The sequence below is a fragment of the Pipistrellus kuhlii genome, unplaced genomic scaffold (genome assembly GCF_014108245.1).
Source record: "Pipistrellus kuhlii isolate mPipKuh1 unplaced genomic scaffold, mPipKuh1.p scaffold_m20_p_2, whole genome shotgun sequence".
In the NCBI taxonomy this organism is placed as follows: Eukaryota; Metazoa; Chordata; class Mammalia; order Chiroptera; family Vespertilionidae; genus Pipistrellus; species Pipistrellus kuhlii.
This window is the reverse complement of record NW_023425515.1, coordinates 73,098,117-73,114,383: the sequence shown is the minus strand read 5'-3', so window position 1 is coordinate 73,114,383 and position 16,267 is coordinate 73,098,117. Positions and strand designations below refer to the sequence as shown.

The following is a 16,267-nucleotide window of genomic DNA, read 5'->3' as shown; positions in this document are numbered from 1 at the left end:
TGCAGGACAGGCACTGTTCCTGTCTCTGTGGCTGTACGGGAGTTGTGTTCTGACCACGTGAGGCCCTGATGGGCGAGGCCGGCAGAGCCCTGTGCTGGGCCCGGCCTGCAGTGTGCACTGAGGACGGGATTTCTCCCTGTGCCTGCCGTGCTCAGGTGCTCCTCAGGGCAGTGGCTCTTTGCTGGGAGGACCAGGAGCTCTGCCGGACTTCGGTGTTGGGAGATGGGCGATGTTTCATGGGAATGAGTTTTCTAAATCACTGATATCTATCTTTGAAGTATCAGCACACACATGCAGACATTAAATGGAGAGCCTCTGACCAGATCCTTCTCTTCCCTATTCAGCTCTCAGCTGTTGGTTTTAGCTGAGCATAGAAATGTGGTCAGAGGGCACCTGCATCAGAGCAACCCAGGGGAGGTGGAGTCCCTGAGCCCCACGCCAAGTGTATCCTTGAGAATCGGGCCCAGAAATCTGTTTTATAAACACAATTGCCCAAAGGGTTGTGGGGGCATCCAGATAGGGGTTCTGAAGGAGTGAGGACATGGGTTTTGTCTGGTATGACCACTGCTCCACCCCTAGCACCAAGAACAGGGCCTGACACCTAAAGAGGTGAGTGAGTGAGTGAGTACACGTATGTGTTTGTGCCATTCTCAGCTGCTTCTCTGCAATGGGTGAGGGAATCGTGTTAGAACTTAATAAAAACTAAGAGTATAAAATACTTTAAGTGACAGAATAAGGGCTCTCTTTTGTGTAAATTCTTTGAACTTTAGTATGTTATATGCTCCTTTTCCCATGCGCCGAGGTTTACTTAGGCCTGGCATGAAGTAGGTAAATGCTTGACGGCTGTACTTTGGATTCCTGGTGTTCAGCTCTGCTCTAAATAAGGCCGCTTCAGAACTGAGGAGCTTCTGTGTTACTTTGACCTTGATATTTAGCTGGGTTATTTAACGAGATTAATTTCCAAAGTTCTGTTAGCTAAGTAAGATGGAGCTATTTAAAAATGCAGGGTGGCCTTTTTTGTGCCTACGTGTGGCTGTGAGTGCTGCCCCTCACCCCCTGCTATGAGCAAGTTGTGTGCTTTCTAAAAATACTGCTATTGAACTACTCCCAGGTCCCAGAGGGGGTTAAGTTGTGAGAACAATAGAAATGCCTTGTCATCTTTCACAGGGTTTGAGATTATCGGGGTTTGAACATGTTTCTCTTTCCCTCATATTTTTAAGGATCTAAGAATACCACTCCAAACCTTTGATTCTCTTCTGTTATATATTTTTTTAACCAAGCATATATCTAAGTATCTATTGTCTAAAGTATCTTTTATCTACTCTCTTCTGATTTTTTGGTATTTTGTTTTTAAATCAATTGAAAATTTCTTCCCTTGGCTCCACTTTCCTCTTTATTCCTTTAGAGAAAGATGATGCAGAATATTAGTTATAGTACATTCTTTCAAGGTGTGAGTGTGTGTGTGTGTGTGTGTGTGTATGTAGACATATATGTGCACACACACTTCATTAAGAAGAAGAGAATAGTGTGTATTATTACATTGTTCCCAATGGAACAGTGTTTTCTGATTAAGGTAAGCAGGCACAAGTGAAGAACTTCTTTGATACCAATTATTTTTTTATTAACAAAGGATAGTTGAGTGCCTTTATCATAACCAGGCACAAGGCTAGGCTCTGAGCTGGAGACAAGAATGTTATAGTTTCTGAATTTAATGGGTTCAAATTCTAGTTAAACAAAGGACAACCAACCATTGTGTTAAAGAGCAGAAATGGTCCAACCAGCATGGCTCAGTGGTTGAACTTCAACCTATGAACCAGAGGGTCAAGGTTCGATTCCCGGTCAGGGCACATGCTTGGGTTGTGGGCTCAGTCCCTGATGGGGGGGCATGCAGGAGGGAGGTGATCAGTTATTCTCTCATTACTGATGTTTATCTCTCTCTCTCCCTCTCCCTTCCTCTCTGAAATTAATAAAATATTAGCTCTAGTAATAATTAGTGTCGTTTTCTAATACTTTTTTTAAATCGAATTTATTTAAACAATACAACAAAATTTAATCAACAATATAGTTGCCATTGTTTTCTACTACTTGTGCCCAATGCTCAGGAAGCATTTTAATCCCTCTGTTGTAAAATTCTTGTGATTTTGATGCAAAAAATTCAGTCAATGCATTTTTGAGGCATTCTTCATTATTAAATTTTTTCCAAGAAGAAAGTTTTGCAAAGAACGAAACAAATGGTAATTGGAAGGGGCAATATCAGGAGAATATGCAGGTTGAGGGAGAACTTCCCATTCCAACTGGCGCAGTTTTTCAGCAGTGATTCTTGCAGTATGCGGTCGTGCGTTATCGTGGTGAAGAATTACGCCCTTCCGATTAATCAGCGCGGGTTCTTTTTCTCTTAAAGCTTGGGCTAACCTTTCCAATTGGGCACTATACACTGCACTTGTAATGGTTTGGGTAGATGGTAAAAGTTCATAATGAAGAATTCCTTTAAAATTCCACCAAACACACAACATCACTTTTTTCGCATGCAAGTCAGGTTTTGGCGTGGGCTGCGGAGCCTCATTTTTGTCCAACCATTGAGGCCGCCTTTTCAAATGAACATACAGCACCCATTCTTCATCTCCGGTAACAATTTGCTCTAAAAACGGCAAACGGTTTTGACGAGAGAGGACTGAACTGCAAATTGTGACTCTTTGATTACGGTTGTTGTCGGTCAACTCATGAGGAACCCATTTTCCAAACTTTTGGACTTTGCCAAGTGCACGCAATTGATTGGAAATTGTTTTTTGTGAACAATTTAAAGTTGTCGCAAGCTCTTGTTGGGTAATTTGAGGATTTTGCACCAAAAGAGCTTGAAGAGCTTCTTGATCAAAATTGGACACATGGCCTCGACCACTCTTGGCATCTAACGAAAAATTTCCCTCGCGAAATTTCTCAAACCAACGCTGGCATTTTCTGGCGCTAACTGCATCTTGACCAAGAGCACTACAGATGTTTTTTGCAGCCTCACTTGCTTTTCTTCCTAATAGGAACTCGTAAAGCATGCAGTGCCGAATATGCTCTTCATCCGCCATCTTCTTAGCCCTAGTTTTGCAACAAAAACCAAACCAAACACAAACTTTTTCAAGCAAAACTTGTTAATTGCACTTCACACGTTCTGTAGATACCACGTGTTTGAAGGTTATGTCAATACAAGTCAACGCCAAGCAAGATTTTAAACGAATGTTTAAAAACGACATTAATTATTACTAAACCCGTTATATGTGTGTGAGTGTGTGGTGGGGGTTTAAAAGAGCAGAAATGTATGTATGAGAGGTAGTAAGAGTATAAAAAGAGTAAAATAGAACTAACTTGTGAATTGTAGAGGGTTAAGAGTTGGACAGGGTGGGTCAGGTTGTCGCAGGAGAAGAAAGTGGCTTACTGGCATGTGAGTTTGGCATATTCTAAGAATGGGGGAGGGGTTCTGTGAGCCACATCATGAGTAACTAACAGTATCTAAGGACTTCATTTTATTCATCAACTGGTAGAGACTTGTTGAAGGGTTTTTTGAATGGCAGAGTGTAATGATCAGATTAACAGGAAGAATGGGTTGAAGTGGGACAGTCCAGAACATGCCAGAAAGCAGGTTGGAAGGGACTCTCATAATCTAGGAAAGAAGTGGAGAAGCTCTAATTAAACCAGTGGTTTTTAATTTGTCTTCCTTTTAATCCTCACCTGAGGATATTTTTCCCATTGATTTTTAGAGAGAGTGGAAGGGAGGGGAAGAGGCACAGAGAAGAAATATCCATGAGACATACACATCAATTGGTTGCCTCCTGCACATGCCCCAACTGGGGCCAGGGATCGATCCTGCAACCGAGGTATGTGTCCTTGACCAGAGTAGAGCCCAAGACCCTTCAGTCCGCTGGCCAGCACACTAACCATTGAGCACCGGGTAGGGTGGAACCAGTGATTTGTATAGCTAATGCAAAATTTTAAAATGTGTTGTTTGCTTTAAAACTCAACACATTTTGAAACTTTGGTTTAGCAATAAGATTCGTGAAACTTATAAACAATTTAAGTTTCAGAAAGTTTTCTGAAGTGTCAGGTATTAACTTCTTTGGGTGATTTTTTACTTTAAATTCTTCAGCTATTGGCTCAGTAGAGGGTAACTTATGTGCTGACCTACAGCAGTGGTTTTCTGCTATTTGGTGTATGTTCTCAGCATGGAAGTAATTACAGCTACTTGAAAATACTAGGTTCTGCCTTAGCCCGGGGTCCCAAAGCTGCCCTTTCTGCAGAGCATTTGTATTGGAAATAAATTTTTACCATTTCATTTACAATCTCACCAAGGCACTAAGTTTCTAGAAAGCCCTGTAAATACTCTAGATAAGCAGAATTTCAGGAATCTGAAAGCAGAAACTAGGAGACTGAAATGCTTGTTGCATGTATAGGTAGATTTTAGGTATGTTGTATAAAATTGCTTCTAGTTAGATAGTACACTTATATCATCAAGGTCAGTATTATTTTTTAAATTATGTCCCAAATCTTTAAAATATGCTCTTTTTACATGTACTTTGCCAATCTCTTTTATTTTAGCTCAAGTAGACCAGTATTGATTGACATTTAATTTTTTTTAAATGAATTGTAAACAACCGTGGCAAAAGATAAGGCTAATAAAATAGAAAACAGAGATAAGAATCCATTTTCTGTAAAAATAACTATTTAGACATTCTTACTTTATAGTTATGCATATGAATATAGGTCTCAATTCTGTATTGTACAATATTATTTTGTTTTCTACTTTTGTCTCTGTTTTTTCCTGTAGGATTTCCTTATGTTAACACACAGTTCTTATCTTTATCTTGTTTACATGCTTGCTTTTCTTACTGACTTTTTAAAAAGTTCAGAGCATAGCTGTATATTTTTAGCCCATCTATCCCTACAGAGCGTCTATAGACCCAATGACGGTTTAATCCGTTATATTTTCCAGGTGTTCATGATCATCCTAACTTTTCTTTGTTTTGTTTTGTTTTTATCACTACCATTTGTTCCCTGACTCTGCAAACTGACCTGGAGTTTATGGGTGGGAAAGCTAAGGAGCATAAATTGCATCCTCTCCCTCCATTCCATCTGCATTGTGTGGCCTTTATCTGATCTGAGCTGTTGCCACCTCCTTTCCATCCCCTCTCCACCAAGCCCCAGGATTCCGTGGTTTTCCAGTTCTCTCACTCCCCTGCTTTAGGCTTGTCCCTGCCTGAGTGCTAGTAGGACAAAGGTCACATTTTGTCACAGGTCAGGCAGGTTCTTCAAAGTCTGGCATCCACTAACCTCTGGTCTCAGTCTCTTCTCTAGCCTATCACGAGTCCCTGTGCTCCAGTTTTATATTAAAAACAAACAAACAAAACATGGTTTTCAAAAAATGCCATGTTCTGTATTACCCCCTGCCTTTGTACCTCCTCTGTGGGCACTTCACTGAAGACACAGTTGTTCCTGATTCCTCTGTGGTCCATAGCATTTTGTTCATTCAGCAGTTAAAACTTGTACCAAACTGTATTATTAGTTTGTGTATCAGACCAAGTTTTACAAAGCCCCTGACCTACTTGTTCTTATACCCTCCAGGCCAAGCACAGTTCCCAGCATATCAATCCCCAGATACTCTCAAGAGTGGAGCCACTTAATTTGTCTAGGGTAATAAAAATATGAAAATAAGATAACATATAATCTTAGAGATACAAATGTTTAGACCTAAAGTGTACATGTGCTTAATAGCCACAGTAGTTTATTATGCTATTTGAAAGGGCATCTGTGAAAGTATTCCAAGCAAGACAATTAAAATGGACTATTTGGAGAATCAGATCCTTCGGGAGCCACCTGGGGCACATCGGGGATAGATAGACCTGCATCTGTTTTGAGTAGTCCGCAGCCTCACTAGGTGACCCCACATGATTATAAAAACCTGAGTAGAAATTTATTTCAAATAACACTTGGCGTAGGCATTCAAAAAAAATCAAGCTATGGAGAGCCTTAATATAAATAAAAGCAAAGAGTGCTATTCTTTCCAAGATTATGATAGTTATACATTGGTGCTCATTCCTTTGATGCTGATTATCAACATAAGAACACACAATGGACTCACAAAAATTTTGAAGCCTGGATGAGCATTTTTTTAAATTTAAATTACAGTTGATAAACAATATTATTATTTTCAGGTGTACAGCATATTGGTTAGACATTTATGTACCTTACACAGTGATCCCCCAATAAATCTAGTAGCCCTCTGATACCACACACAGTAATCACAATCGTATTGACTATATCCCTGTGCTGCACTTTACATCCCTGTGACTGTGTTTATAACTGGCGATTGGTACATCTTTTCCTTCACCTTTTCTGGAGGAGCATATTTGAATGTGTTTTTCAAGTGTAGAGATTCAAATCAACATATTCTTAGTATAACAATTTATATATGAATCTTTTGAGCATTGCACATAAAGAACCTTTCAGTGTTTTCTTTCAACACAGAAACTGTCTGATTTTAGTAATTCTCTATTTCAAAAGAAACTGTGGTTTTTATTTTTCAGTGTTGAAAATGAGCCCATGAGTACAAGTCAGAAAAAGGAAAATGTACTTTCATCAGAAGCAGTAAAGGTATAGTTTTAAATACATGTTTTATATCAAGCAAATATTTTTCTTAATTTATGCTCATTCTTACTTTTAAATTCTGTCATCTCATTTTATAATCCAAAAAAAGTACTTTATGTGGAAATCCAACCCAGCTCTACCAGACATTTGCATCTGGGTGGGGATAAAGGTGGGGGGAGAAGGGAACTGAGGGAGTTGAAAGAGTGGGGGGTTCTTATCCCAGCTCCGCCACTAACCGGTTGTGTAGCCTTCAGCCTTAGTTTTCTAATCTGTAAATTGAATCACAGCCTCTTTCTTTCTTTCTTTCTTTCTTTTTTAGAACATCTTAAATTTTTAATCCTTCATTTACAGGTTACCTAAGACCACTTTTGATTAAGAAAACTGTAGAAAGTTAGTAACGGCCACAAGCAAACGCCAGGTGGTGGCCATGTCAATTTTCCACAGAATCCTGCTTAGCGGGGTGTCTGAATGCAATGCTCGGGGTCTCTGCTCACATTTGCTGGAATAAATCATGGCAGATTTTAGTCCACAGGTCGCTTTTCCTCATATTTCTTTGTAAACTCTTCAGCATTCTTACTGATTTTTTTACGGTCCTTAGAGTATTCTTCAGCGAAGTCAGCCCGAAGGGGGTGCTCAGGCTGGGGTCACTCACCAGTGGTATGAGAGCCTGGATTACTTGGTCAGTTTTCGTTACTGGCTTCCAGTTTTCAGCACTAATTACTGGCAGACAGACCTGTCCCTTTTCATCGATGTTGGGGTGATAGATCTTTGTTTTAAATGTGATCTTCGGTGGTTTGAATGGGTGTTCTGCTGAAAAGTTGATTTTGATTCTGAAGGCCCCCTTATCATATGGAGGGTTGTCAGGAACAATATCCCTTGCCAAATCAATAAATTAGCTTCATCAACCTGGATGTTATGTCATTCCACATTTTCGGATTTCTTCAAGCTCCTTCATCAGCCTCCTGCTGGCCGCCATCTTGGATCTCCACAGCCTCTTTCTTTAGGGAGATTTTTTATTTATGTTGTGTTTTCTCAAATGCTGCTGACAACTAAAGATGCTTTTGAGGGTAGAAGTTAACAACATGTTCTCACATGTCATTAGAATGTAATGATATATTTGGTCATATATGATTTGTGACAGTCAGGCAAGGAGAAAGTCATTTTCCAGGGATTTTAGGGTAGCTTAGTGAGGTCAGTGGAAGGACCAGAAAGTAATCTGAATTCTTCATTACGGACGTGGGCTCTCTTAAACATTATGTAAGGTCCAAATGCAATAGATATGGTCAAGATAAAGTTGTTTTCGTTCTTTAGTCCTGCCTTCCCCATCATTGTAAGCAATATAAATATTATTTGAAAGAAAAAAAAATCAATATCTGGGTGTTTATTTTTTAGAACTTTAATGAAAGAATAAATCAGGATCACCTTGCTTCCCTTATCTTTCTTCGTTCCTTTGTGAGTTTGGCTACAAAATCCTGTCCCCAGGTTTTATAACATCTCCCCTCTCCCCTCTTGCAGTCATTTGTTAGCCAACCTGCTGGTTTATCACTGCACAGACTCTATAGCTTTCTTTCTCACCTTTTCAAAAGTCTCACTTCAAATTCAAAATTCTCACTTCCAATGCTATACATGCAACCTTGCCCTTAAATGGCTTTACAGGAGGTGTTACTTGTGAGATCTCAAACTTTGAAATTTCTTTGGCTACCAGCTCTTGTCATTCCATCTCTTAATCCCTCCTCATAGCCTGTGTCCCCACTCTTTTTTTTTTTTTTTGTTAAATATATATTTTATTGATTTTTTACAGAGAGGAAGAGAGAGGGATAGAGAGTTAGAAACATCGATGAGAGAATCATCGATCAGTTGCCTCTTGCATACCCCCTACTGGGGATGTGCCTGCAACCAAGGTACATGCCCTTGACTGGAATTGAACCCGGGACCCTTCAGTCCACAGGCCGATGCTCTATCCACTGAGCCAAACCGGTTTCCGCTGTGTCCCCACTTTTGACCTTCACCAAACCTTCCTGTCTTGTTCCCTTCTCTCCTCTTGGTGTCTGCTTGTTTCTCTACTCAGCCTGTAATGGAGAGTGTACTACTTCAGCTCTAATCTCACTGTAAAAAACTTCAGTCTTCAAACTTGGCCTTCAGACATTAATTTCTAGTAGTGCTACTTTCCACCTACAAATTTCATCAAGAAAGCCAAATCTCTGTGGATTCAGTAAGTACATATGGTGGTTGAATATAGGGGCAAGGCCTCCATGATTATAGTCTTTCCTGTCCCTTCTTAATATCTTGTTTTGAGTGCCCAGGACAGTTCAATGTGGGATCTGGGCCCCAAGTAAATATGACTAACAGTGATGAGTCTGTTTCTCTTTATCGTTTGAGGCCTGTAAGATTACTGATACCCGGGCAGTCCAGCAAGCCTGTAATAGAACAGGCTCCATGGCACTCTCACGGGGGTAGCCCGAGCATTTGGCCCATGCATCATCTCCGGACATCATTCCATTTTTAGTCACTTATATGCTATACAGTCGTGCACCACTTAATGGCAGATACATTCTAAAAAATGCATCATTAGGCGGTTGTGTCATCGTACGAACATCACAAAGTGCACTTACACAAACCTGGATAGCAGCCTATTGCACACCTAGGCTAAATGGCATAGCCTATTCTTCTAGGCTACAAACCTGAACAGCATGTTACTATACAAGACATAAGATTAAATCAAGGTCTATCCAAGATTATGTAATCAGGATATGTAAATACCACATGAGATTGCTGCCAGCATAATATGACACACTCTGTTTTTGTAAATATTGATTTAGAGAGAGAGGAAGGGAGAGAGAGAAACAGAAACATTGTTTTGTTGTTCTACTTATTTTTGCACTTGCTGGCTGTTTTATGTGTGTGCCCTCCCAGACTGGAGATTGAATCCACAACCTGTCATACCAGGACCGTGCTCTAACCAACTGAGCTACCTGTCCAAGGCCATGACATCCTTGTTTACAGCCACCTTTTCTTAAATGAGAAGAAAGAATGCACTCTAAAACAACAATAAAAAGTATAGTAAGTACATAAGCCAATAGCCTCGTCATTTATTATCAAGTTTTATGTGCTGTACATAATTGTTTATGCTGTACTTTTATACAACTGGCAAAGCTTACAGCAGCATCACCACAAACATGAGTAATATATTGCCCTACAGTGAGGGCTACAATGCCAGGTGATAGGAATTTTCAGCTCCATTATTATTTTACAGAATCACTATAGTAAATGCAGTCCATTGTTGACTGCAGCACTGTTATTCAGTGTGTGACTATACGTATTTGCTGTTTTGCTAACATTAGAGCTAGTTGTTACACTTGCACCTGGCATTCCACTGTAATATGAATATTTTTTATATTAGGTTTTTGTATCTAGTTGGCAAAACTTACATGTAGTCTGCATTCTACCTTTACTTCTCTGTGGGTTCTACAACCTTCTGTTGCAGCTTTAGACTCTTGCTGCTTTCATGTCTACTGTTATTTAAAAGAGGGACAGGTTTTAAAGCTCTGCTCCCTTCTACCTACATCAGAGGAATAGTCATCCCTTTCTCCCTTCCGAGGCTACACTCCCTGAAGACCCCACAAGCAGTATTGTTCACATAATTCCTGCCTTCTCTTGAGCCTTGCCTTGACTGCATGCATCCCTCCATCTTCACTGGCTTCTTCTATTTCTTTCTAAATATATAAAACACAATTCTTCTGTGGTGGGTTTTATTGTTTGTTTGGTGTTTTGTTTTGTTTTTCATTTTAGGGGTCTGGGTTTTTTTTTCCAGTCTATTTTTTTCTTCTTCATTCCTACCTGTTACCCAAACATTTCTTATGACAGTTGGTCTTAATCACTGTCTAATTCTTTTTTCTCTCTACCCAGCCTCCACTATTTAATTCTTAATGCTTGTTCTTTTTTAATCTTTTATGGTGCTATTTTATTTTTATTTTGTTGTTGCCAGAATCACAGATGTTTCCCATGTTCTCTCTTTTTGCCCTACTCCACCCAACCCCTGCTCTACCCCAGGCCTTCCCCACGCTATTGTCTGTGTGTCCATGAGTGATGCATATGTGCACATATGTTCTTTGGTTAATCTCTTCCTGTGCCCTCTTCTCCCAAATCCCTCCCCCTTTGAGATTGGTTGTTCTGTTCCATACATCCATACCTCTGGACTTATTTTGTTGATTAGTTTATTTTATTCTTTAGATTCTACATATACGTGAGATCATATGATACTCGTCTTTCTCTGACTTATTTCATTTAGCATAATAGTCTTCAAATTCATCCCTGTTATATAAAAGTGTAAGAGGTCCTTCTTTTTTATAGCCACAAATTACTCCATTGTGTACATGTACCTCAGCTTTTTTATCCACTCATCTACTCATGGGCACTTGGGCTGTTTCTAGATCATAGCTATTATAAATTGCACTGCTGTGAACGTAGGGATGCATATAGTCTTTCTTATTGGTGTTTTGGGTTTCTTATGATATACTAGAGGCCCTGTGCTCGAAATTCATGCATGGGGAAGGGGGGCGGTGTCCCTCAGACCAGCCTGCACCCTCTCCAATCTGGGAACCCTCCAGGGATGTCCGACTGCCCGTTTAGACCCGATCATGGTAGCATTGGGCCTAAGTGGGCAGTCAGACATCCCTCTCACAATCCAGGACTGCTGGTTCCCAACTGCTCGCCTGCCTGCCTTCCTGATTGCCCCTAATTGTTTCTGCCTGCCAGCCTGATCATTCCCTAACCACTCCCCTGCCAGCCTGATCGACACCTAACTGCTCCACTGTCAGCCCGATTGCCCCTAACTGCCCTCCCTGTAGGCCTGGTCACTCCCAACTGCCCTCTCCTGCCAGCCTCATCGCCCCTAACTGCCCTCCCCTGCAGGCTTGATCACTCCAACTTCCCTCCCCTGCAGGCCTAGTCCCCCCCCAATTGCTCTCTTCTGCAGGCCTGAGTCCCCCTTAACTGTCCTTCCCTGCAGGCTTGGTCGCCCCCAACTTCCCTCTGTTGGCCTGATCACCCCTAATTGCCCTCCTCTGCAGGCTTGATTGCCCCCAACTGCCCTCCCTTGCAGGCCTTGGTCCCTTCCTGGTCCCTGCTGGCCATCTTGTGGTGGCCATCTTGTATCCACATGGGGCAGCCATCTTTGACCTCATGGGGACAGCCATCTTGTGTATTGGAGTGATGGTCAATTTGCATATTACTTTTTTATTAGATAATACTCCCAGAAGTGGGATTGTTGAATCAAACACCAGATCCATTTTCAATATTTTGAGGAATCTCCCTACTCTTTTCCACAGTGGCTGTATCGGTCTGCATTTCTACCACCAGTGACATCCTAGGGTTCCCTTTTCTCCATATCCTGGTCAACACTTAACATTTGTTGATTTGTTGATGGCAGGTATGAAGTGATACCTCATTGTAGTTTTAATTTGTATCTCTCTGATGATTGGTGACCTTGAGCCTATTTTCATGTGTCCATTAGCATCTGTATGTCCTCTTTGGAGAAGTGTCTATTCAGGTCCTTTGCCCATTTTTTAATTGGATTGTTTGTCTTCCTGGTTATGAGGTATATAACTTCTTTGTATATTTTTTTAATTATACCCTTTTCAGATGTATCTTTGGCAAATATGTTTTCCTATCAGTAGGTTCTATTTTCATTTTGTTCATGGGTTCTTTTGCTGTGAAGAAGCTTTTTAGTTTAGTCCCACTTGTTAATTTTTTCCTTTGTTTCCCTTGCTCTAGGTGATCTATCCTGAAAATATTTATACATGAGTGTCTGAGATTATACTGTTTTTTGAAAGAAATATATGTGTGTGTGTGTGTGTGTGTTTATTGATTTCAGAGAGAGGAAGAGAGAGGGAGAGAGGCATAAAGACATCAATGATGAGAGAATCATTGATTGGCTATCTCCTGCATGCCCCCTATTGGGGATCCAGCCTGAAACCCAGCCACGTGCCCTAAGCGGGAATCGAACCATGACCTCCTGGTTCAGTGTTTGACCAATGAGCCACACTGGCCGGACTTTAATGTCTTCTTAATGCTTTCTGACTCCTGCCTTTCCCCTAGTCCCCTAGTTCAGCCCAACCTGCACCCTCTACAATCCCCTTTCCCCTTTTCCTCAGGTATGGGAAACCTAGTACTGTCCTGGCACATTTGTTATATATACTCAAGTAGTTGTTAAATGAGTTAAGGTTATTCCATGGATCTGGTGGCTTCTTGTTAACCACATTCAATGGCTTTTTCTTTAAAAAATAAAAATAAAAATAAAATATTTATTTATTTATTTTATTGATTTCAGAGAGAAAGGAAGAGGAGAAGAGAGATAGAAACATCAATGGTGAGAGAGAATCGTTAATTGGCTGCCTCCTATATGCCACCTACTGGAGATCAAGCCCCAAACCTGGGCATATGTCCTGACCTCCTGTTTCATAGGTTGGCACTCAACCACCAAGCCACATCAGCTGGCCGGTCTCTCCATGACTTTTTCTTAAGTTCTTATTTCATCAATTGGAACACTTGATTTCCCAAGTCTTGCTTCCTTTCCATAAATTTTCTTTTTTATCTTTGCTTCCATGATATTGTACTTTCTGGTTTCAGTTCCTGCCTCTGGCCGTTTCCTTCACTGATTCTCTTCTGGCTAATTTTCTGTTCATGTAGATGTTTCTCTAAGACCCTCAGCCCTCCTCAATGTCAATCTTCTAAAGTAATATTTTAGAATGTCACTGCTTCATCTTTTGGCTCTTAGATCTCTACCCATCATCCCTCTTGAACTCTAGAATTGAATGTCAGCATTTCAGCCATTTCCATACAGATGGCTTTTGATATCTCAAATCCAGTCTGCCCCAAAGTCTCAGTATCTTCAGAGGTGTTCTCCCTCTCTCTCTCTCTCTCTCTCTCTCTCTCTCTCTCTCTCTCTCTCTGTGTGTGTGTGTGTGTGTGTGTGTGTGTGTGTGTATATATATATATATATATATATATATATATATGGTTAATTTGCATATATATATCCTATATAATAAAGAGCTAATATGCTAATGGTCATGACGCCCTCATACCGTAACAACCATTCAGCAGGAGGCTATGTGCATGGCAGGGCAAAGCTGTTGCCTTGCTCCGTAGACAGGGCAGAAGCACGGAGGCACCAGGAGGAGGCGGGACCATCATGATGCAACTTGCAGGACCAAAGGCAGGGCTTGTAGCAGCCAGAGAAGGCCAGAGGGGTCAGGGTGGGGCCAGGTGCCCTCCAACTCTGGATGAAGTTAGGTGTCAAGGCGGGGCACATGGATGGGCGGGGCCACACAATTCCTCTAATATATAATGTATATTAAAGGCCCAGTGCACGAAATTTATGCACGGGGGTCCTTCAGCCCAACCTGCACCCTCTACAATCCAGAAGCTCTCAGGGATGTCCTACTGATGGCTCGGGCCCACTCCCCGTGGTTCTCTGCTCTCTGCGGGCCTAGAGGTTTCACTGCAGCCATGGAGATGAATCCCCCATGCCCTGCTATCCATTCTCTGCCTGCCTCACCATGCACCATGCGAAGGAAGCCTCAATGCCCTGCAGTGTGCTCTGTCTGCCAGGCCTGAGGGCTTTGCTGACACCAACACACTAAGGAAGCCCCCGTTCCCTGTTGTCCAGGTTCTATCTGTGGGGCCTGGGGGTGTTCCTGCTGCCACCTTGCTAAGGAAGCCCCCAAGCCCTGCTCTCTGGGCTCGGTCTGCCATGTCGGGGGACTTCCCTGCCACTGCAGCACGAAGGAAGCCCCCATGCCCTGCTGTCCTGGCTCTCACTGCTGGGCCTGGGTCTTCCCCACTGTCCCCACGCTAAGGAAGCCCCCAAGCCCCGCTGTCTGGGCTCTGTCTGCAGGGCCTGGGGCTTCTCCACTGTAGCCGCTAAGGAAGCCCCCAAGCCCTGCTGTCTGGGCTCTGTCTGCCGTGTCTGGGGGCGGATCAAGCCTCACTGCTTGGTCACCCCCAACCTCAACGAGGCTAACAGGCCCAGACACTGCAGCAGTGGTGGAGCTGGGAGACTGGATCTGCCCCCTCCAGTGGCTCTTCCAGCCTCGCTGCTTCTGCGGACAGGCCGGACACTCCAGCAGCGGGGCTGAGAGGACTGGGCGCTGCCATCTTGTGGCAGTGGGGGCCGCCATTTTTGTTGCGAAGTGATGGTTAATTTGCATATTATTCTATTATTAGATAGGATATTTGGTTGGGAGGCAGAAGTGATGGAAGGTATGGAGGATTGTTAAACTGCCTGAGATAAGGAAGAACTGGGCTCACATACTTCATCTGGAGGGATTCATCCACACACTTTACTTTTAACCCACCTCTCACACTGCCTTCAGAGGGCTTAGTGTCCTCGGTAATGAGCTATTTCAGGTTGTCTCTGGGTGGACTGTTTGGTGTATGATCAGAGTCCCTGTTGCAGACACTAGAGTGGAGGCGTTCATTGGTCAGTTACTGGATTCCATCTGCCTTTGCCTTCTAAACCTTTTAATAAATTTCTTATCTGCCAATATCTACTCTCTTCCTTTCTTTGTACTTATAGCTTATTATCATTTTAGAGTATTTTGATAAGAAAATAATATGTGTGGTTTACTTATAGTGTTAATCAGAATTTTTATCTCTTTTTATAGTGGAAGAAAGTGAATCTCAGGTTGTCACTTGACAAAACTCGCACTGTAGGGGAGGCAAGAGAATTCAGATGCAGTTCTATACCATCATGTGTCCCATTTTTTAACATAATTTTTAAGATATGTTCATAAACTAAATTTGTCAAAAGGAAATCCTATTGAAAAATTAAAAGAACTGTGGCAGTAAGTTGGTTTTCAGAAATGAGTCATGAGCTAAATAAAGTGAATTAAATCTGGACCATAGGTTATAGATTTTCCAATACAGACCTAACCAAATTGATAATGATTAGGTTTATTCTCAATAGCTTGGCATCTGCTTTATATGAAATTTAACTCTCATCCCACTTTAGAATTATTGCCCATAACTAATCATACAGCTTTGTGAAGGTTCTGGCGCCTTATGAAAACCAGTGGTTGATATGCCTGCAGTGTTTCTATGGATGGATCATCAAGGGATATCAATCTAGTGCACATTACTGTTAGAAATTTATGATTCATAACACTTATGTTTTATCTTCCCATAAGTCACTTACTGCAAAGAATTACATACTTTTTTTTTATTGCCGCTGTTTATTGATATATAAAAATATGCCTGACTGATATGGTTCAGTGGTTGCAGTCAAATCCCAGTCCGGTCACATGCCTGGGTTGTGGGTACGATCCTCAGTAGTGGGTGTGCAGGAGGCAGCTAATGGATGATTCTCTCATCATAGATGCTGCTCTCTCTTTCCTTCTGCCTTCCTCTCTGAAATAAATAAAAATATATTTAAAAATTAAAATAAATTAATACAGAATAAAAATAGAATTGTAGTTCAAGATCATCTCACCGAGGAAAAATAGTCACTAATTGTTCTTTAAATTAATGCCTGTGTTGAGAATACAATACTGTTTAGTAAGATGAACATATTTAATGTATGCATCTGTTCATATTTTGATTTGTATAACTCTTCTTTCCTTATTGGTCCTTTTCAACTTTTTGT

General features: G+C 41.5%; 1 protein-coding gene and 1 pseudogene across 2 annotated transcripts in view; one reads left to right on the top strand and one right to left on the bottom strand.

Moving 5' to 3' along the window:
* The window catches only part of CRYBG3 (crystallin beta-gamma domain containing 3), a 122,806-nt gene that overhangs the window by 15,619 nt on the left and 90,920 nt on the right, over window positions 1–16,267 (top strand). For both annotated transcript variants that reach the window (XM_036444614.2, XM_036444615.2), the window contains exon 2: window positions 6,564–6,630. In XM_036444614.2, coding sequence (XP_036300507.1) covers window positions 6,564–6,630 — 67 coding nt within the window. The remainder of the gene's footprint in view (window positions 1–6,563; window positions 6,631–16,267) is intronic.
* LOC118722741 lies at window positions 6,936–7,600 on the bottom strand (annotated as a pseudogene).